This window comes from Vanessa tameamea, chromosome 30 (genome assembly GCF_037043105.1).
Source record: "Vanessa tameamea isolate UH-Manoa-2023 chromosome 30, ilVanTame1 primary haplotype, whole genome shotgun sequence".
Classification (NCBI taxonomy): Eukaryota; Metazoa; Arthropoda; class Insecta; order Lepidoptera; family Nymphalidae; genus Vanessa; species Vanessa tameamea.
The window spans coordinates 2104088-2124148 of NC_087338.1; the positions used below are offsets into that span (position 1 = coordinate 2104088).

General features: G+C 34.1%; 2 protein-coding genes across 12 annotated transcripts in view; one reads left to right on the forward strand and one right to left on the reverse strand.

Annotated features, from left to right (window-relative positions):
• Positions 1-20061, reverse strand: part of LOC113391592 (scavenger receptor class B member 1-like) — a 352256-nt gene that overhangs the window by 108998 nt on the left and 223197 nt on the right. The window lies entirely within an intron of this gene.
• Positions 1-20061, forward strand: part of LOC113391582 (mitogen-activated protein kinase-binding protein 1) — a 124807-nt gene that overhangs the window by 11424 nt on the left and 93322 nt on the right. For 10 of the 11 annotated variants that reach the window (XM_064219976.1, XM_026627583.2, XM_064219978.1 and 7 more), the window contains exon 2: positions 13114-13671. In XM_064219976.1, the coding sequence (XP_064076046.1) occupies positions 13531-13671 (141 nt within the window). In that variant the 5' untranslated portion in view covers positions 13114-13530. The remainder of the gene's footprint in view (positions 1-13113; positions 13672-20061) is intronic. The other variant, XM_064219977.1, reaches the window with a different exon arrangement.

The window sequence follows — 20061 nt, forward strand, 5'->3', positions numbered from 1 at the left end:
GTATTTGACACCAAAAATATATATAAATATATCAAAAGTAATCTGGAACAAATGTATGTACTGCTATTTGCTTTTTGTGTCGATCTATTTAATTAAGTAACTAATCAGATAAATCATCCATCCATCGTTGTCGTGATCCAGCTTTTATACTTCTGATATCCCATGTGAAAATTCCGAACGCAAAAGTACGTTAATGCACTTAAATCTATATCAAGTTGAGTACGATTGACGTCTGGTGATGGGACGTAGTCTTCCCAAGAGATTAACTAAACCTAACTAGCTCGCAGAGAGGCAATAGTAAATTTTCTAGCCTCTCTTATTCAACGTTATTATCTGAAATTGTTTCGATTCGCTCAGGTAAGTATTAGGTACCCTTTGTCCTTTCCTGTATATCTGATAATTATATGCAAAATTTGATGATGAGCAGTTGAGTTTTAAAACAAATTATCGCGTTTATAATATTAATTAGGATACGTTGTCCTAAAATATTGTTGTAAACAAGGAAAATAATTCCCGACGAGCGCACCGGGAAACCAAAAACCGTTAATATTCTCACACATTAGTATTTAGTCATATCATTTTATTAATTGTCTGCTAAAGACTTGACGTTTAAATTAATTGTCCGTAAACGGAAATGGGCTTACTAATTCTAAAGGTGATTATGCTGTTATACGTTTTTGTATGATTTCGTTGATACACGTACGATTCACGATTGTGATGTTGAAAATAATCATTTTGTACACCAATAAACACATACAAAGGACACATTGAAGAAAGATGCACACGAGGCGGCTTTATCGTTAAAACAGTGATCTCTTCCAGGCAACCTTAAGATAGAAGAAAGAAACAGAGTTAAATAAGGTAGGGGTGTACACAGCAGAAATAAAATTGTAGCGTATTTAGGTTTTATGCATAAATTGAAACATCAATAATTTGGTCCATTGTATGATTTTGACGTGTGACGTACTTTCCTCCTCGTGTGGGCCGTGGTCACGTTAAAAGTTAGCTAGAGTAACGGGCTAATATCCTTCTCCTATAACAGCACCCATCCCTTGGCTGTGGTCTTTGAGTGTCTGAAGACCAAGGCAGCGCTCCCAAGAAGAAAGCGTCAAAAGTAAGAGCCCAGATTTCGAGGTAACAACTCCCCCTTTTTACTTAACTAAATACAGTCCATTTATCTCTCGCGCGTACAAAACATAATATACATATAAATACATTTCAGTGAAACGGTAATATCTTTAAAATAAAATAATGTATTGTACTTGATATGCATGTGTACCTAGCGTATACATATGTATGTGTGTATAAAATTACATATAATTAAATTCCCGCGAAATGTTTAAGTGGAAGATAGTATTTCTTTAAAATTAAATGATACGAGTGATTGTGCACGTCTTATTTCAGCATAAGTCGCGTTTCGTTTGTAGAAAAGCTAACATTTTTGGAATTGATTTGGTGCTAGGGTTTTATGCAAGTTCGTCTGAGTAGGTACCACCCGCTCAACACATATTCCACAGTCGAACAGCGATACTTAGTGTTGTCTTTCGGTTTGGAGGGTCAGTGAACCAGTGTAACTTGCCAGGGTTGGTGGCTCATTGGCGCTGTAAGGAATGATTATTAATTCTCATAGCACAAGTGTCCGTCCATTTAATATAAAAAAGTGCCTACCTATTTCATAACAACAAAACATATCACACTCGTCTCGATCGAATCCATTTTGTCTAGCCCACCCAGGTCACCCATAACTCTTAGTTGAATCGTCATTGTCTCGAATGATTGGTTTATGCAAAGATTTTTCATTGAAATGGGTTCAGTTATTTCGATGAATAAACCTTGTTAAGTACATCGTCCACGTTGCAGATATCTCGAGCGATGTAAAGTTTAATTTTTATTTATTAAAGGATGATTTCATTTATATCAGCGTTTAATTTCTTTAAGTGAGGTTAAGCTAATAATTGATTCAAACAATCGGTGATTTAAAACTGGAAAGATGATTCAAATGACATCTTCAGTTTGGTTCGGAGACCCCGAACAGTAAAGGCACGAAAACCTGAGAGTCAACATTCACTTGGGAATCAAGTCGTTTCATCTTGCCTCTTTATATCCTAAGAACTTTTATTGTCATTCGTGCACTTCCCTTCCTATTTCCTCTTTACAAGTCTATCTAGACAATCTTCTTTTGTAAATCACGATAAAAAAAATTATTTAAATTATCATTGACATTAGTGCTAGATTGTGTGGTGTTGATTATTGGTTACATTTTAATAATATTTTTGTACCAAAGTATTAAATTTGTAAAAGGTGACAACGAATTACGTTTGAAATAATGAACACGAGTGGTTCTTATTTTTGAGATGCTAATTTTTCGATTAAACAAAGAATAGGCAAATGCTAATTAATCATTATTAATATATATATATATATATACATACATATATATACAATACAACACTATTGAGGTAATGCACTGCTAATTCAAGCTCTAACTGTTTCAATTGCAATGTACTCAACAGTCATAATATACACATAAATTACATAACATGTTAGATAACGCGGCGTTTCTTTGAAAATATGAGATCATAGTGGTCTCCTTCCAGTTCATGGTCTATTTATTTAATGGGGCGCAACTATGAAGTATTAATTTAAAAAAAAAATCCTATATACTAAAATAACATATCTGTCCGAGTATTTTGATACTATAGCCTATTCCAATGGAAGTAGGAAAAAAGATAAACAAACCTTAGATTTACGTATTTTATGCGATTTACTAATAACTCAGCTATGTTGTGCACTAGTAAGAGTTAATGATTAATATATTTTTATTTATAATACAGAATTATTACACTTAACTACTTATTGTCACTTTAATTTTACTTCGAAAATTCTTAAAAAAGTTTCGTCAACGTTTAAAACGCTGTTTTTTCGCAAATCCATAGTGAATATCATAGATTAATCAAAAAATAATTTCCTTTCAAATGTACATTTGTTTTTTTTCTGTTATTGTTGGAATAGAGTATACGTACGCTTTAAATAATTAAATTTATATAGAATTTTATGAGCTTCATATAGTTTATCGTTTGTTATACGACTGCGGCATTTTAAGAGATTGCATTAAAAATTTATTACCTCAACATCCTGCCTTTGTCTTTACTCGCATCGCTAACCGTCGCAGCTTTGATTGTATACGAGCGAATACACTGGTTTCGTTTGTAATAATTATGTTCTATGTATTATTTTATTTAATATTTTGAAATAATATTGTAAACGCGTCAAAAGCGCAATGGTTTACAGGCTGCCTAGCGATGTAAAAAGACCCCTTGGCCTAGAGAAGGGGTAAATTGGAATATTAGTAATTCCTTAATTAATTTGAGGCATTGCTACCATTCTTTTAAAACAAAATAGTGTATCTGTTTTTATATTTAATTTAAACATTCCGGTACATTTATGCATTCTGTTTTTAATTTATTCGAGGTTGAAATATTTCATTTAAATAATGTACCTACGTAGTTATATATATGTCAATTCATTTAATGACCGAATATTCGCACAGTCGTTTCGTCTGTATCGTCAGCACACTGAGTAAATAACACGTATTTATTATAAAAAAGATCACAAAATTTGCTACGATAATTAATTTACATATTCCACGTGAGTTTCTCATGGCTCTGCTATATTATGCACTATAAACAGTTGTTGAATAATACGTCTTTATTTATAATACAAGAATATTTCGTTTAATTTCTTATATTCGCTTTAATTTTACTTCCAAAGTTAACAACATCGGTGATGTTTAAAAATGGTTATTTTTCACGATTCCATGCATTTTAGATCTCGACCTGTAATGTCTTGTCAATTTAAGGTCATCCCATCCCATTGGATATAATTCATCTATATATTATAATACATAGCATTTTTATTTTATTAGATATGTTTTTAGAGCCGAGATGGCCCAGTGGTTAGAACGCGTGCATCTTAACCGATGATTTCGGGTTCAAACCCAGGCAGGCACCACTGAATTTTCATGTGCTTAATTTGTGTTTATAATTCATCTCGTGCTCGGCGGTGAAGAAAAACATCGTGAGGAAACCTGCATGTGTCTATTTTCAACGAAATTCTGCCACATGTGTATTCCACCAACCCGCATTGGAGCAGCGTGGTGGAATATGCTCCATACCTTCTCCTCAAAGGGAGAGGAGGCCTTAGCCCAGCAGTGGGAAATTTACAGGCTGTTTATGTTGTTATGTATGTATGTTTTTAAAAAATATAAAATATCGACGTACGGACGTCTCTAAAACAACATATAGTAGAAACATACGTGCTAGACGGTACAATGAGGTATTGTTACTCTAAATGTTCTTGTTATAAATGATCTGCATACAGAACCCGATAACGGCTGAGCCGAGATAGCCCAGTGGAACACGTGATTAGTGATTGCGGGTTCAAACCCTAAGCTCTTTGTGCCTCGTTCCGTCTTGTGTTTTTAGGTAATGATCATAAACAGTATAAGTTAAGTGGATGTCACGAGACGTTAGAGTGATTTAATTTCTAATCTCATTATGCATCTCTTAAGTGTGTCACAGATAAGCAAAAAAGTCCTTCTCTACTCTTAAGTAGAATATCCACAACTCACACAAGACTCTACTGCGTACTGATGTTTTCGTTAACCGTTGAGCATGAGATAAATTATGTGATTAATTAAACATATGAAACTACGAATCCGCTAACTTTGTGCGCGACTATCAACTGAGCCGGCTCGTTCTACGCCCCCAATTTAAGGCAACTTTAGTGTCATTTCAGCAAAACCGAGCCGAACGTCTATAATTGGATTTAAACAAACAATATATAATGGTTTTGTAACAATTTCAACCTTATCTCAAATTAATTGAAAACTTATTATTCAGTGACCCGAAGTTAAATATCGTTTGGATATCACCACGTTGTACTATCGACCCTATCGACTTGTGATAGAGTTGAATATGTTTTGCCGATGTCGGATTATGACATTTAAGGCCTTAATCTCACTTGGAACACCGCCAAAATTCCGTTAGTAGTCGTGTACACACCGATGACTATTACCTTAGTATGTTTTTTTTAAACACTGCATTCCGTTTTACGAACAACAGTGTTTGATTATTTTGTCGGTTATGAGTTTTGTCGGAAGGAACGTAATATTATCAAGGTAAACGTTCATATTTTCATATGCCGTCGTAACTTGGAAATGCCTAAGATATTGAGATTTGGATATATGGCCCATAGTTACAGTCTATACATCACTCCGAAAGACGAGGGCTATATTTTTTTTCCATATTTAATTCAAGGTGCTAGGGCAATCGTGTATCATAATTTCCAAAATTGTTTTCTTTTTTTTAATAAATGTTGGAACATAATCGCGTTTAAATTTTAACAGCTACATAGCTACCTGTAAATGTCCAACTGTTGGGCTAAGGCTTTCTCGCCTGCTCTAGGATATGCTTATCTTGAAGAAATTGATTGGAGTATGTACCATTAATAGCGATCTCGCTGGTCGACTGCGGGTTGGTGCATTTAGCAGAATTTTTGCTGACAGTGCTGCTTGCGGCGGGTATGGATGTTTTTTATCTTCAGCTAAAAATAACGTGATCTAACTAAGAATATCATTGATTCTTAAAGTCACAACATTCCCCAATATTTATCAAAATACGCTTAATTTGAGTAGATATTTAATACTCACAGGCACTTTTGAATGTTCATTTTTTAAGGTTCTAGTAAAAATATTCATTGGCTTTGAATGTATATTCCAAAAAAGGACAAGATAACTGGTCGCCTGGATTTGATAGATTTACGACCGGTCGCCTTCTAGAAACCAATTCTTCTTGGGATTACTTATAATGATAAGATATACAGCCAGCCAGTGGATCATTGAAGATATAACATGCTCTCGATTAAAATTTCGATACCCAAAGGATAGGATAGATTCTATTCTTTCAGAACTATACGGTATTGATTCCACCTACCGTCAAGTTATTTATCGGTATGGAGGTTGCCTTTAAGAGATCGCTATTGATAAGGCTTTTGCGTGCAACTTCATCGACTAATTTTCCGTTTGAAAGTTACGATCGTAAGTTATCACCATTGCAAATAGACATTGGCGCCATAAAAAACATTCGTTGCATCGCAAATGCGCGAGAAACTTTGGGAACTGTGATGTTATGTCCCCTGTGCCTGTAGTTATACTGGCTCACTCTTCAAACCACTAAGTATTGATACATGGCGGTGGAATATATGTCGAGTGAGTGGTACCCGGTACGGGCTTGTACGAAGTAAATCTTTCAATGTATGTTTACACGTTTCCAAATCTGTCACAGTTGATCTTCTAAACTTTCAAAGTTATCAGTCATGTGTAATTTTTTCTAAATTCGTACGTTGATATGATTGCGTAGCGGATACACGTTAATAAACTCATGTTTGTGTTAAAAGTACACGTATCTCAATTAGGTTCAGCCGTTTCCTGTTTTTACAAAATGCGCTCACGATTTTGTTGAGTGTGTATGTTTTTGGACAAAATCTTCATAAAGCATTAGTCACTCTTATACTATTGCGAATAAATAAATCGATGTACAGTGATGGATTTACTTCACAAACAGCTGTTTTTTTCAGTTTAATATTTCTTCGTTTTAAATTTAGACAAGTTGAAATGGCAAGAATGAACTGGCTCTTGTTATTCAAATTAAGTAGCCTAATGGGTGGGTAGGTATGCATCTTAACAGACGATTGCCGCTTCAAACTCAGGCAAGCACTACTGTTTATAGTACATTTCGTGCTCGGCGGTGAAGGAAAACATCATGAGGAAGCCTGCATATGTCTAACTGCTGATATTCTCTTACACGTGCATCCACCAAACCGCTTTCGAGCAGCCTGTTGGAATAAGCTCTTAACCTTCTCCGCAAAGAGAAAGGAAGTCTTAGCCCAGCAGTGGCATATTTACAGGCTCTTTTAATTAGTAATAAATATTGCCCTTAAAATACGACACGATCTTTGGTTAAGGTATCTTAACTGTTTCTATCTTCTTCTTAGTGTATAAAAGTGTTTTTTTTTAATGTTATGTTTGTCTTCTGTGTAAGCTTCAGATTATAAAACAAAAAGGCAGTTTTGGAGCATTAAAGTAAAGCAATAAAAGCGAATACAAAGCCAAAAGCGACTATAATTGCCGTCTGTTTCATTATAAAAATATGCGTGTATTTTAAAATTGATATTCTTCGAACGGAAGTAGAGATGGTGGGAAATTCAACTATTCATTACTTAATTTATTTATAATAACCGCTAAAACAACGTATAAAAATCTATTATTAAAAAAAATATGCTCTACATCCCGTAAATTGCGTGCCAAGTAGAGCATACGCCGTTGACAGTTTCCGATGTTTTTACCGTTGATGACGTTGTGTTTGATGCTTTTACAAAATTCAAAATAAGTTCTAATATAAATTATCTAAATATTTTTTATCGATGTTATAGGATATAGTGATGCCTTGTTGATCTATAGATAAAATTTATGATCGATGTATTCTCAAACTCAATTACAGTACGATATAATTATCTAATAAAAATATTTTTTTATTGTCACTATTATATCAAAAAATATTTGAAATATGTCCGTAGTTTATAACTTATATAGCAGTAGGACGATTTGAAAGTCTGCTTTAGATATAGAATTCATATCAGCCGCTTGTGGCTCGTTTGTAAGTCCTGGGTTCAATTTCAGGTCATTAATAGCAACCCGAAGTCAGAAAGTAGGCGGAATTCAAATACCAAATCCTCAGAAGGCACGTTCGGATCAGAATTTCTCAGTATCAGCTCCAGAGTTGTGTAGAATGGTAAAATTAATTCTCAAAGAGAGAGCATTAACAAGAGCCTCTTGTCCAGTCGTGGGCAACATAACTCGTTTTATTTTAGCATAAAATATATTTCAAGGCAACAATTACGTATATCAATATTATAAGATTTAACAATTTATTTCGAATTTCGAATAGTTATCATTAACAGATAAAGTAGAGGCTGAACAATACCTAAATTGTTTGTCCAAAGAGAAAGTAAGTACTGTTCGAATGGACAGATACGTTATCATTCAAATTGATCTTATACAATTTTTTCCACGCTGATAATTACAACAGAAAAGGTTTTTTTATTAATTCTCTTTTTGTATCTCGCTATATATTTAATAGACTAGCAATAAATTTCTGTTCTTATTTTAATGGTAAACCATTACTGGTGAACAAGTAAAGTTCAGCCTGTAAATGTAGCACTGCTGGGCTGGGAACTCTTGTCGCTCTGAGGAAAGATTTGGAGCTAATTACACTTTCATTGAAACTAGACACATGCCGGTATCCGCGCGATGTTTTCATTAACCGTCGACCACGACAATTAATTTTAAACACAAATTAAGTACATGGAAATTCATTGGTGCTTGCCTGGGTTTGGTGGGTTAAGATGCACGCGTTCTAAGCCCTGGTCCATCTCAATTACCAGTCTGAGTTTTTAATATAAATAATTTTACGTGTGGGTAACCAAAAGTAAAGCAACAGCCTATAATTGACTCACTGCTTGGTGAAGACATTAGCTGCGTTTAAGGAAAAAGTTTTGAGCTTATTCCTATTGCTGAATGTAGATTTGGCAAATTTTAACACGTCACGACACATGGTTTCCCCTCGATGATTACCTTCACTGAACACTAGACAAATTATAAACGCAATTCAAGCACATGAATTGATTTGCAATCTTCGGTTAAGATGCACGTGTGCTAACAACTGGATCATGTCGGCATAAAATATTAAGACGTCATCCTAACAAAGCCGATGGTTACACGTGTTTGTTATAGATAATTATTCACGTGTCGAAAGAATATGTAAGTTTTGCTAACAAAAGATAAGTCATTTACTAGCGCAATAAGTCTTTTGTTACTGGAAATAAAGATATATGTTATATAACATTTTGTTAAAATACTGTATCTCGTTAAGTCGTAGCAAATCAGTGCTGTGGTCGTCCTTCGAGCGGACTGGATGTATAGTTTTGAGACTTTTTCTCGGAAAGCTTTCAATACCCAACATAATATGTGTCCTTTATATTTACTCTTGTATCCATTATAAACTTTTCTTTATAGAATGTGAAAGTTGTCTGAGAGAGATCCCTACTTAGCGATATCGTATTGTGTATCTTCGTATTATTATTTAATATTGGAAAACTTGGTGTTTAGAGCTTTGTGCCAGCCCGTCTGGGTAGGTACCGCCCACTCATCATGTATTCTACCGCCAAGCAGTCATAATTAGTATTGTTGTGTTCCGGTTTGAAGGGTGAGTAAGTCAGTGTAATTACAGTCACAAGGGTCATCTCAGTCCCCGAGGTTGGTGGCTCTTTAGCGATATAAGGATGTTTTTTTTTTTACGTCACTATCTATGCTATAAAAAAGCTAGTTGGGAAAATGAGCTACGTGATAGTAACTGGTTGTCACAATCATTCGTAGCTATTTGCACCGTAAAAAAATGTATTAATTATTAACATATATTTTGAAACTATGTTTCTTGTAATTGTGTCATTCGCCCTTTGTGCCAGAGAACATTAATACAAAGTATTGGAGCTTGGCAGTGGCTGTAATAAACTAAAACGAGCTTTAAAATATCCTGCCTATTTAATATGTTTGTTTTATACGATATATAATATTATTATTGTAACTTGATAAGGTAAAAAATTGTGTTTCTGGTCGTATTGATAAAAAAAAATATGTCCTCTACATACTCGCATAATAATTGATATTACCTTTATTAATTAATAATTAATTAATACAATATCGAATACTCAGTCCGTAACAAGAGAGGCACATTATTTTCTCTCGACACGCACTAGTGGTTACAAATCGATTTGTCGTGACGGTCTGAAGTTGTTTGTTTCAGATTTAATTTGAATAATCCACAATTTCATTATTTTCTGCTACACTAGTTCTTAGCCCCGCCTTCGATTACTCATTGTTCACTAACGGTCGTATACGTTGTATGATAATATTAGGAGTTTGTATAGAAGATCATATGTAACTCGGGCCCGGCTTCGCAAGGGTGCATTTTAATGATAAAGAAAATATTATGATATAATTATCAATATGTCTTATATTTAAAATATTTTTGTAGAATTGGTTCATTAGTTGCGGAAATTACAAAAAACGAAAAAGCACCTGTTTATAATATTAGTATAGAAATTAATAATTGTATTTAATGTCATAACTTTGTATTTCAAATGCTCGAAACGAGTAACTACTGAGTTTTTTTTGGCTCTTGAAGATTCTACATTCCGAAGTCACGGTAGTTTGACGATTTATTTGATGAAAATTAGGATTGAAAAGCGCTCGTAAAAGCCTACATTGAACAAAGGATGTTGTTATGTATTTTGAGATTGAAACTTCGGCACTGTTTCATGACTGATTGTCATGGAATTTTACACATATGTGCCAAGCTAAACGGAAATACTTATCGTTAGTATTGTTGTGTTATGTTATGACCTGACGGGTGAGTGGCTTGGTTCCCAAGATTGGATTCATATTGGCAATGTTCAGGATGAATATTTCTTACATCCCCTATGTCTAAAGGCGATGATGTCCAATCATAATTGGAAGGAACATACGTCAGTCTGTCTACCTTTTTTAAATAAAAAATACAGTGTTCGTGTACATATCATAGCATATTTGTATAATATATTGCTACGTCATTAAATAAGTATTTGGTGCAATGTCGTCTATGTTCGATACGAGTCGTACGATTTATGTTGACTTCAAATAGGTGATTGTTGTTTCAGCATCTAATTATGCCTAGATATATGCTTTTAAAACCTAACATAGATCTAATAGATTTTCAGTTTAAAATAAGACTCTATTGATATATACTTTAAAATCGAATATTCATCGTCATAATTAAATACGTACTAAACTCGAGAAACGATTCGTTTTGTCTACCAGTGAGATTGTCTATGAGGCGAAAAAGGTACATATGCGAATTGGAATTACTTCAATGGTTCGTTACATAAATTTAAATCGTTTTAAATAATTAATATTTGATTTCATTTTGAATATCTTAAAATTTCATAATATTGTGGTAGAGGATCCGTTAACGGTGGAATGTATTTTAACGCTTTCTGAGTTAGTTTCGCAGTAATGCGTATTGAAAACATTTTTCGAAAAATTGCATCATTTTCGCCCGCGGCTTCTTTGAGTTTGAGGGGTTGATCGTTGGTATAACACTTGGGCTATTGGACATTCAAGCTTGATTCTTACCAGATTTCAACTCGAATTTAAAAAAAAATTGATTTATTGGTTTGACAGAGAGCAACAGACAGATAGAGCTACTATCGTATTTATAATATTAGTATAGCCTCGTTTCCCCTCGAGGCTTCGCGTGGGAAGGGCAGGGGGGCGGGGTCAAGTGTGGGGTACCTGTGTTTTTCTGTATCCCTCACTACGTTTATGCAAATTGGCATGATCGATTAAGTAATGACGATTTTTTTTTGTTACAAATAAAACTACAAACTTATAAGATGAATTCGGATTTTGATGCTATTCTTTTGTTTTTATCATTCGTTACGTGGCCTTTGTTTTAAAGTATTATCTTTAAAATCAATCGCCTTGCTAGAAAATTGTTTCGAACTTTGGCGATACGACCGTTCCAAGTTTGGAATTTATATCTGAGAGTTGTGTTTTTATGCTGGGTATCTATCTGAAGAAGGAATATTGGCAACTACTGTGATGTCGATTGGTTATAAGTTATCTATGTGTAAATAGCAGGCAGGTATTCGGGAACCGTAACCGAAAATATCGGATATCCGAAATAAAAATGTATCCGTAACCGAATCCGATAAGAAATATTTATAATTATTTGGTTTTCGCATAATTTTATGCTTAACAGTAATTGTCAAATTTCAAAGCGAAACCACACCTTTAGATATCATGTGCAATTATGATTATGAAGAAATCTGATTGTGACGTAAGCAATGTCATATCTATCATTTTTTTTTTAAATTATTGTTATATAACAAAGGTCGTGCTTAGATCTGACTTTATAAAAGCTTTTTAAATACCATACGTATGTGTACAGTTGATGTTTGTTTTTTTCGTTTGATTAATGTTATGTAATTAATACTTTAGACTAATGTGCATGGCTTTGGGTACAGAAATGAAAGTACTTTTATAATGATTCTGCTTCTCAATGTTTGTCTATTAACATTAAAGCCTTAGGTTACCGGTTAACTGTACTTCAAAAGAATATTAACAAAATGAAAGAATATTTGTCATCTCAGTTGTAGTTTTACTTTTATTGTGTACCTTAAAAATACCAATAATAACTCTATTAATCTTACAGATTTTTTTTGTTGACGGTTTTTGGTTTAGTTTCAGCAATCCGATTATTTCGCAAAAGTCACGTAGGATAACTTTTAAGTACGACTATGTACGAATGCTTCGTGCATGATATATTATTGATGACTTAACGGTTACTTATTATATTCGATGCATTATAAAGTTTTCTAAATTTATTTTATTATCTATATGCACTAGTATTAATTGATTAAAAAAAATAAACAGCTGACTGAAGTTAGAGGCGGGAAAAACTGACAGTTTATTATATTCTCAGATACAAGTTCAAATTAAATGAGACTGAGTTTTGAAAATGAATTGGTGGTTTTGTGCCAGACCGTCTGGGTTGGTACCACTTATTGGCACTTATCTGATAATACTTAGTATTGTCATGTTCCATCTCGAAAGGTATATAAGCACAAGGGACATAACATCTTAGTTCTCAAGGTCTGTGAACATATTTCTTACAGTGCCAAAAGCCTCAAGGTTAACACTCTTTTTCGACATATTTGACTGTACTAATAAATCTTTATAATAATAAAATTTGCGAAAGAATGTTATTTCGAAATATTTCCATACTAAAAAATGGATCATGGGCAACACATATTGGTACATTAATCTATTATCTTAAGTAGGCATTGATGACATCCATTCAGAACCTTGATCTTTGATTGTACGAAATTTACGATGCTCCTCGAACCTGTATCATTCACATGTAAATTCTTATAATGATATACCTGTCTCTTTTCCAGGTAGTAAGGCGAGAAAGGGAAAACGTTAGGTGGCTCGGCCAGTATTGTGTTGTATAGACAGATCGCCGCGACCCGTCGTCCTGTTAACGTGTTTTCAGTGTTGTGACAGTGTTTTCGATCTATACAATTATTTTGTGCGTAATCTTCCGTAGTGCTTAATAAGTGATAATCGTGTCAAAAAAAAAAATATATTCCGTTCCTAATACGCTCAAACGAAACGCTCTATAAAAACAGTTCCTTTAAAATGGCTAGTGACTTGAACATTAATATACGTCCATACAATAAATTGATGTGTTTTTACAAGTGAAAAAGAGTTAGATTAAAAATTTTTCGGGTGTTATTTCCGCGATGTGGAATTGATTTAATCATTAATAGTGTACAGCTCCATCTATCGTCGAGTGGCAATGTTTGCTTAGAATGGAGGCCGGTTTTATACCGGTTGGTGCGGCGGGCGTTGGCGGTATCGTTCCGCCGCCCGCCGTCGTGGCGCCAGCGGTGAATGTTATACGCGCGCCTGGTTTGAAGCGCGGGAAAATGGAGGAAGCTATATCGGACCGGGTAAGTTTGTTTTTTTTTTTTTCTCATAATTTACAAGACTTGTGTTAAATATTTCAGGGATGTATATAGCCTTTTTTAATCAAAGAAGGAGTGGATATAAACATTTCATATTCTTGAATAATATTCATAATTATTAATATTTAAATACTTATATAAAATTTTATTTTACTTCCAAAGTTCCGATCCATCGGTGATATTTTTTCTAGTTCTCGACCAATGATATCGTTTTAATTCAATGTCAAAGTTTATTTGTGGAATAAGCTATAATTTTTGTTATCTATTTACTTTTTGAAAAATATAAATCAAATATTTTAGGAAAGATTTTGACATAATTGTCATAATGATGACGTCATAAACACTGGTGTAGCGATTTATTTGGGCCAATAAATACATGTGGAGACTAGACATTAGGTTATAGATACAAACATAATCAATCCATGAATACTTATTTAACGCTGTAGCCGGTTAAAAATGTTTTTTCATAGCCGTCAGACGATATGGTATTATGTCATAATGGCTCTTTGAAATCTCAGGGCGTCTGATGTGGTGTTAAAGTGCTCTTCATGTTGCGGAGTGGTCGTTTAAAGTGTTTTCTTTTGCCGTCGCGAATCTTAGCAACGTTATATAATGTGATTTGTTTATCTTACTTTATGATATAAACTGATTTCCGCCCGCGGGATACCCTTTATGTCATTTTATTTAATACTAAGCCCTGACAATGTTTATACAATAATTGACCCGTAAGGATTCAAGTAGGTCTTTTTCTTGTAGGTTCCAAAGTCGTATCGTTTCTGAAAAAATACAATCGTTAATGGTACACTTACCGTAACCATGTATTAGGGGAGATGTGTATCTGGTCAGCGGAACTCTCACTTATCAGACGAAACAAGTTTACGTCAATTTTGAATTTCAGACAAAAATTAAACAGATTGTAAGATTCGGATGAGATTTCGGTTCACGATGTTTCTAGGTAACAAGAACCCTCCAGTTTGTAGGCTGATTAGGACAGTCCAAGTACAGTCATATTAGAGACATTGTATCGTACGTTAGTTCGCAGGGCTGACGCATTGACGTCATAAGAGATCTTTTTATTTTGGCTTTTATTTGTGCCGAGATGCGACAAATTATTTCGCCAAATAAGGGATCTTAGTTATAACTCACTGTATCATGTCAATGTCACCTACCATCAGGTGGTACATAAATTTGCCAGTTCGCATATCAAAGCAATATTTTAAAGTGCATCCTTACTTAGTCAGTTCGACTGTCTTCACTACGATCGATATGAACCAATTTTCAAACTTTCGAAATAATGTTGAACACGTTAAATTCGCGAGTTCAAATCTCAAATCTTCATGCGCCGTTGATTTTTGATACGCTTAATTCGTGTTCATAATTAATCTCGTGGTCGGCTATGACGGAAAATATCGTGAGAAAACCTGCATGTGTCGAATTATCTGACACATCGATAGCACACCAACAGCTTGTAACCTATTCGTTAATGGAAGAGGTTTTACCCACTAGTGAGACAATTACGCAAGTAAACATTTAAACATATGTATTCTTTTGTTTGGATGCCTCGGTGGTATATTAACTAAACATTTTTTACTTTTTTTTATTATTTATTTATAACACAAAAGTGTATTCATATCATTACAGGACATGGTTGTCCTAATTCGATATTACAGCACGATTAATAATAATATTTAAAATAAGTCTCTACGTTATATAAGATATATTCCAGGTGGTAATTATTGTGAGCTCACTGAGGTTGCAACAAAACAAATCCATCTTAGGTGATAATATATACAAAGCCACAGATCCCGAGGTCCTGGCTTCAAACACCAGGTCAATAGTCCGAGGTCTGGATGTGTGTACACTCCGGTGCCTGGGAAAGCATGAAAAACCGTTGATCTCCTCTCTTTCCCATCGGATTATGAGAGTGTCGGAACAGAGAGTGCACCTGTGTCTATGCACACACACATATGTGCACTATAATATGTCTTGCGTATTTGGCTGGTCTCCCATGCGATTGGTTCCGTTGGATCGAAATCGGACGAATTTATCATCAAATATTTTGTTTTGAGAGAGACTCGGTTGGGATTTGCGACAATAGTTTTGCACTCAGATCTGCACCAGACGTGCATACGACATTTAGTTAACGTAACAATAGTATATAAATACTTATGCAATCGGTTCTGTACTTAGGTAATTGAAGGTCACATTGCTTCGATTAGTTATAATTCATTAGTTAACGTGTTCCGCCCACAGTTCATAGTTTGAATTCATATGAATATAATGTATGGTTATTGTAAATGTCAAGATGTACCAGTGGTTTTAATGCGTGATTGTCTATTGAAAATTACGCGTTCAAATCCGGGCAAACAACGGTGAAATTTCATGTCAAGCATATGGGCTTTTTGTACTTTGTTATACGCTTATTTCTTATGAGGATGAGGTGGAAAACATCGTGAGGTAAGTTCCATGTGTCAGGTGAAAATCTCGTCGAATTAGAATAAGTTTTAAATCGTAAGAGAAAATCGGACAGACAGAGTTACTTTCGTATATATAATAATAATATCCAGTGAGAATGAGCCTACGCTGAATGGGCACCTGAAATCCAGCGAGGTTACACGGGAATGGAGCGATTAAAGCGCCAGACGTCAAAACTTATAACAATACATAGAAAACGGAACAAAACACCGTTTGTCCGTCATTTAACTTTTGGTATAATATGTCCATAGAGCAGAGAATTTTAGAAATGCCATATGTTTGTTCGAGTGTATGAAATACATTTTTGAATCCTATGATTCGTATTAAGAGTAGTCTTATTTGTTTTTATTGAAATGATGCAGATAACTACTGAATATCTTACCGGTTTGTCCTGGTGGAATCTGAATTCCGAACCGGTGGATCATTTGATATAATTCTATAGAGGTCAAAATTGTTTGCAATATTCTACTCGAATAAAGTACCTATGTTTTGGTTCTTTAACGAAGACGTATAAAATAGAAAGAAATGTTTATTAAAAAAAAGATTTAAGTAAAGTTACTTTAGTCGATTTATATATAAATATTATGTTGTTTATAAGAGACGATAAGAGACAGCTATAACCATATGAAATTATTATATATATAGTTTGTTACTACATATTGTAAAGTCCTCCCGTCCCCTTTTTTATACGATTTTACAAATGGGCGTAGTGATTCATGACTGAATCAATAGGGTATTCTACTATGTTTGAAAAAGTAATTTTAAATGTTGGTTTTAATAAAAAGCCACAAAAATAAAATATTTCGGCGAAATAAACACGCTTTCTTGCCATAAAATTAAATTAAATTTTAAACCACTTTTTCCCGCAAAAACGTTGTCAGTCATTTTGATGACGTCAGATTGTTAAAAATAACAGTCGTGTTTATACGACCGGTACTCATTCAACGTTAACATTTATAAATATTTGGTGTTTTTTAGGAAAATAATGAATTGCAACCGCTATCGCTGGAGTGTAATGTACAAATACTAGCATTAAAACTCCAAAAAAGTTGTTTATCAAAGTGCCAGATGATATTGAAATATCAGCTTTTACCTGTCTGACGCCACACCATGGCGGCTCGTGTTTAGGTCACGTGATAAACAGGCTAAAAATTACGACTTTTAATTTCAATATAATAAAATATTAATGCGCTTTTATGACTCCAAATTAAAATATTTAAATTATATGTCTACATATATTTTAATTTTTATCAAATTTCATAATTAAATCTTCACTAACGAAAATACCGCACTAAAGGTTATTTAAGTTGATGAAATAACCAATAAATATGATTACTGGGGATTTTATATAGCTAGCAGAAAACATGAAAACGCAGTCGCAATGGATGGCATAGGGAGGAAAAGCATATCTTTGACATCTGTCATTAATGTCAGACAAACTTTACGTTTAAAAACATTTTCAATAAACACTGCCTTTTATGGTGGAACGGTACCATATGACGTAGTTAAAATCGCGCGGTGCAGCTAGTATATTGTAAAGTCTATCTAGATAACATTACACTAGACTGCAGCTTGATAAATAATTCTTATCAACGCTATACGGGCTGGCTAGCTAGCTAGCTATAACAAAGCTTCGGTCCTGGACCCTTGGGACCAAAGAAGAAGTTGGTACAGTAAGATATAACCATCGGTACACTGGTAATGCGCCACAAACCTTGAATACTATGATCTTTGTGCCTGTAGTTGCATCAATTGCAAATGCAAGAAATTGTTATTTGGAAAGCACTTTCTGAACCGTTGACGTCAAACATGGCCGCCCCTTGAACTTCATGGATTTAATATCGATATATATCGATTATACGAATTTTGCGGATATATGTTATCGACTAAAAAGTCATTACTTTTTTAAGGATCTATAATTATGGATAGGATTCGATCGGTTCTATCGTAGACCTGCACGAAACTATTAATATAGATTATTATGTGGTGTATCGATAAGCCCTTGGTTATATGTGATTAGAGCGTATAGACAATAAATCAATGATTTAAAAGAAAAATTTGGAACGCAGTGCAGAATGTGTGTTACTTTAGGCTACATTCGTTCTTGCACAAAATATTCGATGCCATTTCTAATAAGCTCTTACACAACCGTTAAAACCTAGGGTTGCTAGTTTAATTAAAATATTTATTAAATATTATTTAATGTTATTAAATTGTTATATAATCTATACTGATTTTATAATTTCGAAAGTGATTCTGTTAATTTTTCACGGCCAAGCCACTGCACTGAATTTGATGAGATGGGTATGAAGCTCTTAAATGTAAGTAAAACCGCGGGCGACAACTAGTAACTGTGTGTAGGCATTTAGGATCCTCTTAATATGTAGGTCATGTTTATATATAATACATATTGTATTATTTGCTAGCTGGAACCTGTTTTATGTACAAGATCTTAAGAAATATTTCATAAGGAAAAATATGTAGTTACAGTGAATAGAAGACGTCGATCTTAAACGAAGGTCGCGGGTTCAAGCACTCATGGTCAGATTAACCATGTCGGAGCCCCTGATCGTTTCCTAACTTCTTTAAATATAATTTTCCTACTAAAACGCAATTTTTGTCTATATACATAGACAAAAATGAAGATTATGTGGGCGTGAAATGGAGATATCCACAAAATAAAACGTATTTAATATCGTCTAATCTCTGTATTAATTGATTCAATAATCGTACACCAGAAATATCAAAGGATTACAATAATTAATCTCGATTAAGAGCAAATGGATTTGCAAGCAATCATCGCATTCGAGTAGCTTGTCAAAACATAACGGCTCGCGTTGCCATGACCCTTACAACTCCATTCGGGGTGACCCGCTCTTAAGAGTAAATCAGCCATCAAACATTATTGCCAACTACTCGATTCATTAATTATCCAAATCAACAAACAAAGTAACCGCGTCCCGTTATATATATTTATTTTTATGTATATATACGTATAATAAATTTATATTTATAGAAATATTTTATAGAAATAATTAATTTTAATTCCTTTTTTCCTTATTAGTCTGGCTGTCCCCTGGCCGATACAGGGTTCCCTATACTGCCTAATGGACACTCCGATTCGACGCATTTTGTTTATGTTATTTATTCAAAGTAATTTCAACTTTAACTTACATATTTTTGTATTTGAATTTACACCACCTAAGTAATGCAGCTTCAGATGACCTTTGACTAAATCTGAGACGAGTGTTAGTATTAAATAGTTACTATTTATTTATTTTTATACTGTCCGGGTAGACATATGACTCCAATCCACCTGATGGTAAGTGGAACTGGAGTCCAAACGCGAAGACGACTAGTACAGTCAGCAAGAATGAGCAGCACTAGTCGCCCTCGCCATACCGGCCCGCAAGATGGCTCTTCACGCCTCGTTTGAAGGCACCCAGGATAGTGTTATATTATAGTGTTGAAGAAACGTGCAGTCTTCAGCGAATAGTGGGTTAATGATGTTTCTTCAAAACTTTTGCTGGAGCTAACGTAACGTGGCAGTTCGCGTTAAAAGTAATATAAATTTGATACGTTTTGTATGGTGATTATGGGACGACAGCTGTACATAAAAAATCGGTTATGATCTTATTTTGAAGAGCTTCAGCCGCAGATGTGTAGGAAAATAAAGGTGATTCTTAATTAAAATTTATTACATTTAAAAACGTATTTATTTTAGAGAACGGAATAATGTTAGTGGCCCGTAGTATAGTATAAGAAAAAAAAAATGAAAAATGTAAACAAAATTAAAGTAAATTGTCATCGACAAACTCCAATTCTAACTTAATTAATGAATACTATTGGACATTTAAAATTTCATTCAAACGAAGTTTCATAATTTTGGCGCCAAATGTA